The 12,115-nt window shown below is 39.3% G+C and overlaps 1 protein-coding gene across 1 annotated transcript; it reads left to right on the top strand.

Annotated features, from left to right (window-relative positions):
- Positions 1-969: 969 nt before the first annotated feature.
- On the top strand, positions 970-7,411 carry gprin3b (GPRIN family member 3b). Its single transcript, XM_033970344.2, has 2 exons — positions 970-1,195; positions 3,392-7,411. Exon 2 carries the CDS (start codon positions 3,477-3,479, stop codon positions 5,031-5,033), a length of 1,557 nt encoding a protein of 518 aa, XP_033826235.1. The 5' UTR covers positions 970-1,195; positions 3,392-3,476; the 3' UTR covers positions 5,034-7,411.
- The last annotated feature ends 4,704 nt before the right edge of the window (positions 7,412-12,115 follow it).

The raw sequence follows: 12,115 nt of genomic DNA, 5'->3' as shown, positions 1-12,115 counted from the left end.
TTAAGAACAGGCAGAAATTGCTGTGTGGAGTAGACAAATTGTATATGGGTGTGGATTTCTGTATATGGGTGTGGATTTCATGCTAAATATGTGTATGCAATAGAAAGCAGATGTAAATCCTGGTGTGAAAAATATGTTCTCATTTTATTTATTAATAGTAATGATATGTAGTGATATGTCACTTTCTGTAGGTGGAAAAGTTCCATGGAAATAAGAAGTTAAAACTATATCTCAACATTTTCCATGGCGATAGATATGTTTTATGGGATACTGTGGAATATTAAAGCCAAAGGAACATTTCCATGGAAACAATCAGGAAGAGGCCCTCCTCCAGGCCATGTAAGAGTCAGTTTTGTGTCAATAAGGACACATGCTTTTAATAATTTTTCAGTGCAATAAACACAAATAAAAAATTTTTAAAAAAGAAAGAAAAAAAAGAAAAAAGGCTTTTATATAAACATGCTTTTATTTTAGTCTATTTTATGGCAAAAAAAAAAAAGAAAAAAAAAGTTCTATAGTGAGGATTTAAGCACCTTATAAGTAGCCTAGGCTTTTGATTTTGAAATAATTGCTTTTGCCCCATGTAAACGCACCAGAGAGAGAAAAGCCCATATAGTGTGTTGTGACTTTCACCCCAAATCCCTTGACAAATCCTCGCTGTTGCCTCTTAATGTACACAGCGCTCCTGATCTCCCCATAAATCTCCTAAATGACACAAACGAAGGTGCGCACCAATACAAATGATGCCGTTTCTTGGAACCGACCGCCTTAGGACGCAATCCAAACGGCAGGATTTATAAGTAATCGATGCAGAGTTGTGCTGGTGACCCTCGTTTTTTCCCCCTGCATCTCTGCTCCGCACTGCACTAGACACAACCTCCCTCTTCCTCCTGCCTCCATACCATACACATCTCACATTCACCCATTCATCCACGCGCGCTTTCCTCCGCGCGTAAAAAGGACACGTTCGGAGCAGCGGTGACTCATATGTGGTCACAGACTCTCCATCGCTCTCATTCAAAGGAGCTTGAGATGTGAAAATGAGGAATCGATACCTCCCCGGACCCTTATCGCGATAGAAGGCGTGGTTTACTGTCAGCGACACGGGGGCTTCGTTTTTCGCTCTGTTCGTTAGGCTTCGTTTTTTTACGGACACGGACTGGAGTAGTGGCGCCCCTCGGTCCTCCCTTCAAAGGTAAGATTCCCCTTTGCCATTCATTTGTATTTTCCTGGCTTCACCTGCGTTTTTGGCTGCAAGGTCATGTCAAATGTTTCTGTGAGCTGTGCGCACTGTACATGACATAGATTGGAGCGATTCCGCAGACAGTGTCATTAGGAGTGCGCGCTGCAGGCTGCCGAACAGAGCACGGGAGCTGGGGCGTTTGGATAAGGCGGGATAGATCTCATCACGGGCTGAGAGATGTTTTTCTTCCACAAATATTTGCACTTTGACAACAGACGGGTGCATGGAGAAAAGTAGGATGGCACACAAAGCGCACGCCACTGGTCAGACATCACCTAAAAGATATTCGTTCAGTTTTGGAAAATAGTGGATCATTGTAACCACTGCAGATCATATTTATGCGTAATGGTCTATAGACAATTGGATGATGGTTTGCGCGCTTGGGCTGTGAGAGAAAAAGAGAGATCAACTATCCAAATCATGTTGAGTAAAATTGCTCATCAATAATGTTCCCTGCGCTGTTGCTGTCTTTCTGATCTGCTTTTGGCCCCTGTGTGTGTGTGTGTGTGTGTCTCTCTCTGTGTGTGTGTGTTTAAGGCTCACATAAATGATTAAGTTCCCAGATCGTTACAATTCGTTTCTGTTCTGCACTAAAGTTGCAGATATTTCGGGTGTATGCTGTCGTTTTGCGTGCAGGGCTGACCTAGATGCTTGCACAGAGATGAGAAGTCAATTTCAACAAGAAGCAAGAATAAAATGTGATATTCAGTGTCACTAGTATTGGATGTTTTCTTTTTTTCCTTTTTGAAATAAGATGCTTGGTTCTCACTAATTACACAATGAGGAATGGTTTCACTGACATACAATCAATCTCTAGCCTATGATTTATTGGCTGCACTGGGGTGGTGTGAGCTCACAAATTGGGACTATAGGCGACTTAAATTTAAAGTGTATATATACATAAATCTGGCAGAGCTGCAGAAGGGTGCAGTAGACAAAAACTATCCTGGAAAATACAACAATATACAGGGTTAAACCAATCATAGGGCCAAATGTATACAGCCAAACCAGCCATGAAAAACAGCTCTTTAGGGTAAATGCTCTACTGCACGAGGGAGAGAAAAAAGAAAACTGAACTAATCCAAGATGTTATTCTAATCTTGGAAAAAAAACCAGATGAATTAGGAATTTTGTGAGTTACTTTTTTGTAGCTAGGCCTGTCACGGTTATTACTACATTGACTTATCGTTCAATACACAATATATGGATTAGATTATTTTTGGGAGTCATTATTTATCATGGGTACTTTTTCTTTGTATAAGTGGGTAACTTTTTGTTTTTTTTCTATACTATAATGAGATTTGAGCTGTAGAGGGTTGCATAAATAACTCCCACTCCTACTCATTAAGTGTTTCATTTATTCACTGTAGCCCATATTCATTATTCATTCCCAATACTACACACATAAAACACTTCTGGGGGGAAATCCTGCTTTAAGGTTATTGTGTCAGTGACATAATGGCGTTCAATATGTTTACCGTCTTTGCAGCTCTGTCAGAAAACTGCTTACAGAGAAACCAAAACCACATCCACTCCTTTTACTAACTGATGTTTTGTGGTTTGTCAAGTCAAGATTTTGCTGCAGCATCAAAATATTGCAAAATGTTCGCACCCAAAACGTGCCATTTATTTGGTTTGGAACTTTATGTAAATCGTTTTGACCTGGATCCAGTTTTGTAGCTCAAATTACTCCTAAGTGGAACACAATACTGTATTAGTTATAGCTTATAAGTTATTCACACCTTTGTTTTCCAGCAAAACACAGAACAAGCCCGCAGTATTACAGTATAAGTATTAAAGTATTTATTGTTATATTCATGAGGCAAAGCATTGGTTGTATCTTGTTGTATTGTTATGGCGATTGGTGAGACAAAACCAGTTGTTGCTTATAAACAGCACTGAACTACTTGTGTCAGCATATCTGCCTACTAAACTACTGTTGTGCTCTTGGGCAATAAACGTTTCACCCATTGACTTGTAATTAATGCAACTTTATTATGGGCCAATAAAGATGAACCACAATACTCAGATTGAATGTGCCGTGATTGTGATTGTTGGAGGGGCCATAACTGCAGATTTAGCATTAATATTAAATTGGAATGATTCTTCTTCCACAGTATAATCGCTTTTTCTATTTTCTTCTTACAGGAGACGGAGCAGCAACTGAGGCCACCACACTCATCCGTTTTCTTTTTTGGATTATAATTAATTTTCCGAAAAGACTGAATCCAGTATGGGCACCAACCCAAAACGGACAGTGACGGTGCAGATGGTTCCTCAGCTGGCCGCAGTCGACACGCTGGGCAATAAGGAGTCCAACGCCAACTGGACCAAAGAATCTGCCCTCACACCGCTCTGTCCCGACCCTATCCTCACCTCCCCGGATCACAAATCGGATACTCCTTCTATGGATGCTGCGAATATCAACACATCAATAAGTGCCACAAAATCAGATGGCACGGTTGGCACTGACAAACCCACAAATGGAAGTGCAGGGGAGGCTGTTGTGAGGGAAAAACAACACCCGCCGGACCTGTCATGTGATGGGAAGGATGCTAACGCTAACATGACAAAGATCAAGTCGTCACCGGTGGATACACAAATCAATGACTGTACAGTAAAAGATACAGAAGAAGTGAAAAAGGAAATAAGTGCGGGGAAAAATGTGTCTAGTCAAAATGGTAACGCAGATATACGGAATACAGATACGGCAACGCGTGACGAATTAATCTCATCTCTGCCCAAGCAAAATCTGGAATCTCCCCTCCCAACAAAAACCGAAACCACAGTTCCTCCCAAGACTTCCTCTGAAGAGTCCACCACAACTTCCTCACAAGTCACATCCTCCTCGCATACGTCTGCCGCACCGAACCAGTTAGCCAATAACCCGAGCCTCCCAGCAGCTGTGAAGGAGGGCCCCGCGCCAAGTCCTGACCGCAAGAGCTACAGCGAAGCCTCCACCATGACCTCTGAACCTCCGCCAACGCCCCCGGTACAGCGCCGCGACAGGGAGGTGCAAGCTGTGGCCCACACGTGCACGAGAGGCGTATGCACCAGTCCCAGTTTGCTCCCTCACGTTCCACGTTCGAGTATAGACGCAGAGGTGGGAGCGGGTTCACTTGTCCCGACATCCGCGGCCACAGATTCGGATAAGCTAACGGTTGAGGCGGAGTTATGTCCTCGGCAAAGCGGGAGTGACCTGGGAGCCAAACCCAAAGATGGTTCGGCGACTCTATGCAACACGCAGCCGGTCTATCAAATCAACATTGAGCACAGCAAACATAAAGATGGGCAAGCTAGTAATCAAAAAGCAAATGCTGATGCGCCCAGTTCTAAGTCTGAGGGGTCCCAAGAGAAAGGGAAGGTCAATGCCCAGGCCAGAACTGCTGACACGACGAAGACTGAAGCATCAACAAGCAAAGAGGCAAGCAAGGAGATGAGCAAGGCGGTTAGCAAGGAGGACAGCAAAAAAAGTGATGAGGAAGACACACAAAAAGACAAAGGAGTCCAAGATGTAGTCTGGGACGAGCAAGGGATGACATGGGAGGTGTACGGCGCATCAGTGGACCCAGAATCGCTTGGTTTCGCGATCCAGATTCACCTACAGTCGAAAATCAAAGAGCAAGAAAGGAAACTTATAGCGCAAGCGTCAATAAGGAAGTCTATTTCGGACTCGCCACAGCGCAGGAAGAACAAGCGAAGGCAGGGCAATTTTTTCAGGTCAATGCTACAAAATGTCAGACGACCCAACTGCTGCGCCCGCCCCACTCCCTCCTCCGTCTTGGACTAGCACCCTGGGGTGATCAGCGGCATCACACCATGGAGGTCAAAACAGTTGTCCTTCTCTCATGTGATGACTCAAAAATGCCAAGTGAAAAACATTAATGGGACAAAATGGCCCCTGTACTGTAAGTATCCTGGAATGTTGTAGCATAAAAAGAGTACTATTATTTGTGATGTTTTTGAGCAGAGAAGACAAAAAAGTAGGATATAGAGAACAAATTGAGACATATTTTATAGATATACACATAGTCTATTATGAAAAGAACTTTTGGAATAACAAAAGGCAATAATAGTGAAACGCATGTTAGTTACAAAGGCAGAGCTAAAGCAGATGAGGGGGTAGATTTTGTTGTGCAACTGCTATGTTTTTCATTCCATTCAGTGCATTGGATACGTGTTGTTGAGCTGTCTCTGGGCTCTATATAATATTTATAAAATGGCTGTATTGTTTTTTGGCACATTTCTCCCAAGTCACTGATTACATCGTGCAGAAACGGGATTGTATACATGCACTGTTTAACCTGGTCTCCCTTGGGTTTCTATTAAAAATACAAAGAGACGCTGTGTGTTTAATTTACACTTCAAATGATATTCGTATGGGAGTGCATGATTAAGAAGAGCTACGTAAATAACACACAATACAAATAATAACGTACAATACAGGTACTACTCACTACTAAGTATTACTCACCATGTATTGTGTAGTGAAATATCATAACTACTTTCATTGTAAGACTTTACGTGACTCATACTACACCTACTGCTAATACTAACATTTGCTACCACCATTAGTACCACACCATTTCTCCTGCTACTACTATGGCTTTTTCTACTAGCCTACTGTGACTACTACTACTACTACTAAGTCAATTATTACTTCTACTACCCTACTACTACTTCTTCCTCTGGCGTCAAACTACTATTACAGTTTCAATGATTAAACTGTACTCACTTTAAAGGACCATTAAGTGTGTGATCAACAGACTTCCTGATTCTTAATGGATGAATGAATTGGTGTAAGAGCTCTCAGTTTGCACGATACACTTGTCCTTTTAATTGACAAGAGGCCTCTAGAGGAGAGAGGTAGGGCTGTGTCATCAGGTCAGCTTAATACTGTACACATTGTGGTGCTTTACACAGACAAATAACTGATTTATATACTGGGCTAGTTCAGTTCTAAACAATACGCATCTCTGCAGCATCAGTACATTAAAACAGCCTGAATGCAATAAAATACAATTACCAATGAAAGGTGCGGTGTGAGAATTCAGAACTCCATTTGAAAGGAGGGATTTAATTCACTTTCCTATTTACCGGCTACGTAAAATAGGTCCTGTTGGATAAGCTCTGAACTTTAGAAAATGGTCGGTCTAATAATGCATTATCCAAAATGAGCTTAGTTACTAAAGCGTAGCCCACACAATGTGCACTGTATAAAAGGAAGCACTTTAGCATTGTAGTGAAAATCAATAACGCAATTCAGGACATCAGCCTATTGTAATCTTTAGTGCACTGTCAAATGTTTCAACGGGCAATATATGATGTAAATCTGTGCAATGCTGCTTATCTGTTCACATATTCAGATTGTAGGCTATGTATTTTGCTACACCCTATGGTTTCATATTTAGCCTTAATATCCACAACTGCACAGTTTCCTTTAATGAAAATGCATTAACTTGAACATTGCATTTGACACTGGAATAAAAGGTGCTAAAAATTGTGTTACCATGGGAACAGCTAGTTTAACTAACCCTTGTCGATGTCTCACTCAAGGCAATTTTACATTTAGGTTAAGGTCACAGAATAGAGCTCGGAAAGGAATGTCAAAATCAGCCGTTACCATGGAAATCTGCCATGTTTCTGTCAGTCGTGCAAAACTCTCGTAGAGGTATATTAGTCAAAACTATGTTAGAAAGTAAATAAAAGTACGGTGGAATAAGATGAAAAACTGCTGGGTCGTTACTGTAAATACATCTATCGCTCTATAGTGTCTGAAACTTTGAATGAATGCTAAGGCTAGTATTTAGCATCTTAAAATCTCCATTGGTTTAACAATAGACTAACATAAATATCCTGAAAATGTGATGTCACAATCCTGAGCTCTACAGGCTTATGGCTATCAACAGTATATGATATTTGAATTATATTATAAGGCTAGTTTTTGTTATACTGACTGCTTCCATCAACGTCAATGCATTGTCTTGAGTGGTAAACTGCTGCTGTTTGGAGACTGCTGTGATTGGCCTAACAAGCGTGTCTCGGGGTGCACACTATCTACAAAATGTCTGCCACTTGTAAACAATGGCATCTAAGCTTCAGCTTCAAAGGGGTATTATGCAAAATATGTTTTGAGCTTTCTACCACATTATAACATTGTTCTCTTATAAAAAAAAGAAGAAAAAAAGGTTTTAGATGTTATCCACGCATGTTTGAGTAATCTAGCGATCTCTCCTAAGCCCTATTCAAACCCTTCATATGTTTAACAGCAGGATCCTATCGAGAGCTCAACCCACAAGCCTTTTCCATAAATATACAAAAGCACGATGCAAAACAATACATTACAACTTCACAAACCTGATGTAATGTGTAGTAGTTTCATTAGCGGAGTGCATGCAGATTGTAATGTGACAGAACTCTGAAGGGGGAGTGGCAAAAAACGAAATTGAAACTTAGTTAAACATAGTTAAAGTTAAACATGTTAATACATTAATAAAAGGAAACACGGTGATATAACTATTTGATGTTTTTAGTTAATACTTAAGCAGTTAACAGAAGTAAAATACCTCGTCTTTAAAATATGCTTAAAGGTGCACTATGTAACCCTTCCGGTGAACATTACCTGATAGTCTCCATGGTGATGTTATTGCATTGCCAGTGGCATTAAACGTATCTAACTCCATAGAGACTTTAACAGGCCAAGTTACAAATCAGATCTGTGGAGAGGGGACCGGGTAACAATGCATATTTTTTCAAGGTATTCTTGTGCCATAAAATAATGTAACTGAACAAATGCAACATATATATATATATATATATATATATATATATATATATATATATATATATATATATATATATATATATATATATATATATATATATATATATATATATATATTTAATGCCATACTGTGGAACATTCTAAGGAAAGCAATATCATTGCCTTGGTGAAAAGCTGGTAGCGAACCCCCCTCCAGAAAAGTTACATAAAGCATTGTTAAATTACCGCTAGCCTTTCATGGATTGGTATTGTAAAAAGATTGTCTGGCCTCCTTCACACTTTGAGTATTACATAAGAGGATTCTTTGAAATTCACAGTTGATGGAAGGGTGTCATAATGTCATTGTTAATCTGGGAACTTATAATGAACTGACAGCGCCACAGGTAGATTAGCATGCTGTCTCTCCGTCTTTGTCCTCCTTTTTTTGTCGTCTTTGCTACACGAAATACAACAGCTCTTTAGAATCTTTCAACCCAGTTTTAATTAACCACGTTTTAATTTTTAATAAACCCATACTATCCATTTGGAAAGGCTTCAGATATAGGGCCTTAGGAGATCCAAAGTCTTTATAAAAAAATGAGGCATGGTGGAGATGAAGTTTCAAAGAGCCTTTAGAAGTATCAGACATCCCATTTGTCAGAGGGGTCTGGATTCACTGAGATGAGCAGACGAGGGGGGCACACTTGTACAGCATGTGCATGGGTCTGTCATGGGTTAAAGCTGAAGTGATTCTCATTTTAGTTTTTTTTTAAAGTGTAGTTAACAAGCTTAAAGAGGGGGTGTTATGCAAAATTGACTTTTTGTAGCTCTCTACCATGTTCTCACTTTGTTCTCTCATCAAAAACATGCCTGAAGAAGTTTTGTATGTCATTGAGAATTGGAATTTTCAACCAGAAGTTATGCCAAAAGATTGTCACAGCTTTTTATGTACATTCAAAGGAGTGTATGTTGCCTTTTTAGTGGAGCGTCTGGTTTGCCTGGATTGTTCCCCTTAAACTTGTAGCACTTATTCAATTTCAGGTGTTTTATTACTTGAAATACTCAACTCTGCAACATGCATTCTTACTGTGAGGGGGGTTGCCTCTAGTCTCTATGTACAGGGAACAGTCAAACATTCTTTTATCAGTCTAAAACCCATGGATATACACACAAATATAGGTAGCTTGTGCTCAAATATCAACTTTCTGACATAAAAAAATGTGTGTAAGAAAAAAATTGTACCATTTATTGTTTTGAAAATGTTATATTTGATGAAAATTTAACTTCGGTTTTCGGTTAACTTAGGTTTGTCAAGCTGCTGTGTACAGTTTTGTTTGACACTTTTGTTTATTTATGGACAGTTGTCGTGTGGATGATGTGGGCTTGTGAGCAGAGCAATGGACAGAATCTAACCATAAGGAATATTCAGATAGGGTTAAAATACTCTGGCATGTATGGAAGACATATAAAACTTTTTTTCTTCTTTTTTCTTTATCTTTATTTATACAGGGGAACTCAATGACAGCACTTCTTTTTCAAATACAATCAGGAAAAAAGCAAACAAGTATACAAGTCCATATAAAACATTAAAAATCAATACAAGTCTGTGTATAAAAGTAAGTAAAAGGAAAACTAATTCAGGAAGCAACATTAAATGAGGGAACAACACCAAAAAACACCACACCGGACAATAAACGACCCCGGCCAATCGTGGCCAAATTCGAGCATTACAAACAAAAACAACACGTACAGAATCAAGGAAGACAACTGAAAGGAACGAATTATGGACTGAATGAACAATACCCAAAAGAAATAATGCAGCGCCGCCAAAAACTTTATCCGATTCGCAAGGACATGATTCAACAAGGAAAGAAAGCAATCATTGTTTCGGACAAACTTTACATAAATGGACAGCTATACCGGAATACAGAAATAACCCCTTGGCTTTACTAAACTTTCCAATACTGTAACCTCTCCATAACTCAACAACACACAGAACCTACAGACACACATGCATACATCCCTTCTTCCCCCCACGCATACACAGACACGCGCACACGCACGCAGACACAGACATACGGACATACACACGCACGCACGCACGCATGCACACGCGCACTCTCTCCCTCTTTCTCTTGCTCGCTCTCTCATATACAAAACTGATTCATATAACCCAGGTCTCAACTAACTACTTTAGACATATAGAACTGCACTAGTCTCCTCACTCCCAGTTAATAACTCTATCCAATGGCTCTGGACTATGACTCTCCCTTTTATCTTTATTCATTCTCTTTCTCTCTCCTACACTCGCACTCACTTGCAGACATACATATACTGCCATGCCTCTTCTTTCTTTTTCTCAACCCCCTATCCAATTTTGTTTATTTTATATCTACTTCTTATTTTCAAGTTTCAACATTTTTTTCCTGTTATCAGTTCATTCAAATGATGCATTTACTGTCTGCTCTGTCTTGGTTTTGCACACCTAACACAAACACATGTGCATACAGACACCAAACACATTAACATTTGTCACTTGGAATGTGCGTGGCATTCGCACACAGGCGAAAAAGAAAAAAATCTTCAGCGAACTTCATAAACTAAAACCAGACATATGCCTTCTACAAGAAACTCACTTATCAAATTCAGATCTTGATCTACTACAATTTAAAGAATTTAACAGTATATATTCATCTACATACAACAGCAGACAACGAGGAGTATCAATCTTAATACACAACAAACTTATATTCAACCATCTCTCGACAATAACTGACCCTGAGGGACGGTATGTCATCATCAATGGCACCATGTCCAACAATAAATTTACAATAGTTAATATATACGGACCTAACACCGACGACCCCTCATTTTTTCACTGTATATTCTCAAAATTAAACGAAGCTTCAAATATAATCATCGCTGGAGACTTCAACACAGTACTGGATTCAAACCTTGACCGCTCACACATCGCAGGACATAATAGACACTGGCATTCCACAGACACAATAAAACAATACATGACAGACTTTGGACTTGGCGATAGTTGGAGATTGTCACACCCACACAAAAAACAATACACACACTCTTCTGCGGTACATCATTCTTCCTCAAGAATTGACTATATCCTCATAAGCAATATTCTCTTGTCTAATATAAAAGAAACCACAATTCATCCTATCTCAATTAGTGACCATGCACCAGTCAGTCTAACACTACAATTTCATTACTACACCAAACCTTCCTTGAGATGGCGCTTCAATCTTTCACTACTCAAAGACTCAGTATTCAATATGATGGTAGAGAGGGAGTGGGCATCCTTCATGGAACTGAATGACTCCCCGGAGACCACTGCAATAACACTCTGGGAAACCGGTAAAGCATATTTAAGAGGGAAAATTATTTCATATTCAACCTACAAAAAGAAAAAACAAATAGAATTAGAACAACAATTACATCAAAAGATAATAACATTGACAGAAAACGGAAATATGCCTGAATTGAGAAACACACAACTACAACTAGACAAAATTTTACAGGAAAAAAACAACTTTATTATGCAACAACTCCAATATGAACTTATTGAAAAACATAATATATCTGGTAAATATCTTGCAAACTTACTTCAAAGAAAAAAAGACAAATCAATAATTCCATCAATACAGACCTTTGAAAATCAAATCACTCATGATCCACAAGAAATTAATAACACATTCCGTATGTTCTACAAGAACTTATATTCATCAGAAAAAGAATCCAATCCAACAGCAATTAAATCATTTTTCCAAAACATAAACCTACCACAATTACCCTCCGATATGGCTGAATTCTTAGATGCACCATTATCACTGCAAGATCTCCATAAAGCCCTCCTTCAGATGCCCAACAACAAAGCCCCCGGTCCCGACGGATACCCCCCTGAATTTTATAAGCACTTTTGGAATTTACTATCACCACTTTTCAACCGGACAGTGACTGAAATAAAAAATACATCTCAAATCCCTCTTCATATGAATACAGCAGCCATAACAATATTACTTAAACCAGACAAAGACCCAACCCAACCCACCAGCTATAGACCTCTTTCATTACTTAATACAGATTTAAAA

Source organism: Periophthalmus magnuspinnatus, chromosome 1, assembly GCF_009829125.3.
Source record: "Periophthalmus magnuspinnatus isolate fPerMag1 chromosome 1, fPerMag1.2.pri, whole genome shotgun sequence".
Lineage (NCBI taxonomy): Eukaryota > Metazoa > Chordata > Actinopteri > Gobiiformes > Gobiidae > Periophthalmus > Periophthalmus magnuspinnatus.
Note: the sequence above shows the minus strand (reverse complement) of the source record. Positions and strands in the feature narration are given on the sequence as shown.

Excerpts from the sequence above, each read along its gene's own strand:
- gprin3b (XM_033970344.2), top strand. The coding sequence starts at position 3,477 with ATGGGCACCAACCCAAAACGGACAGTGACGGTGCAGATGGTTCCTCAG.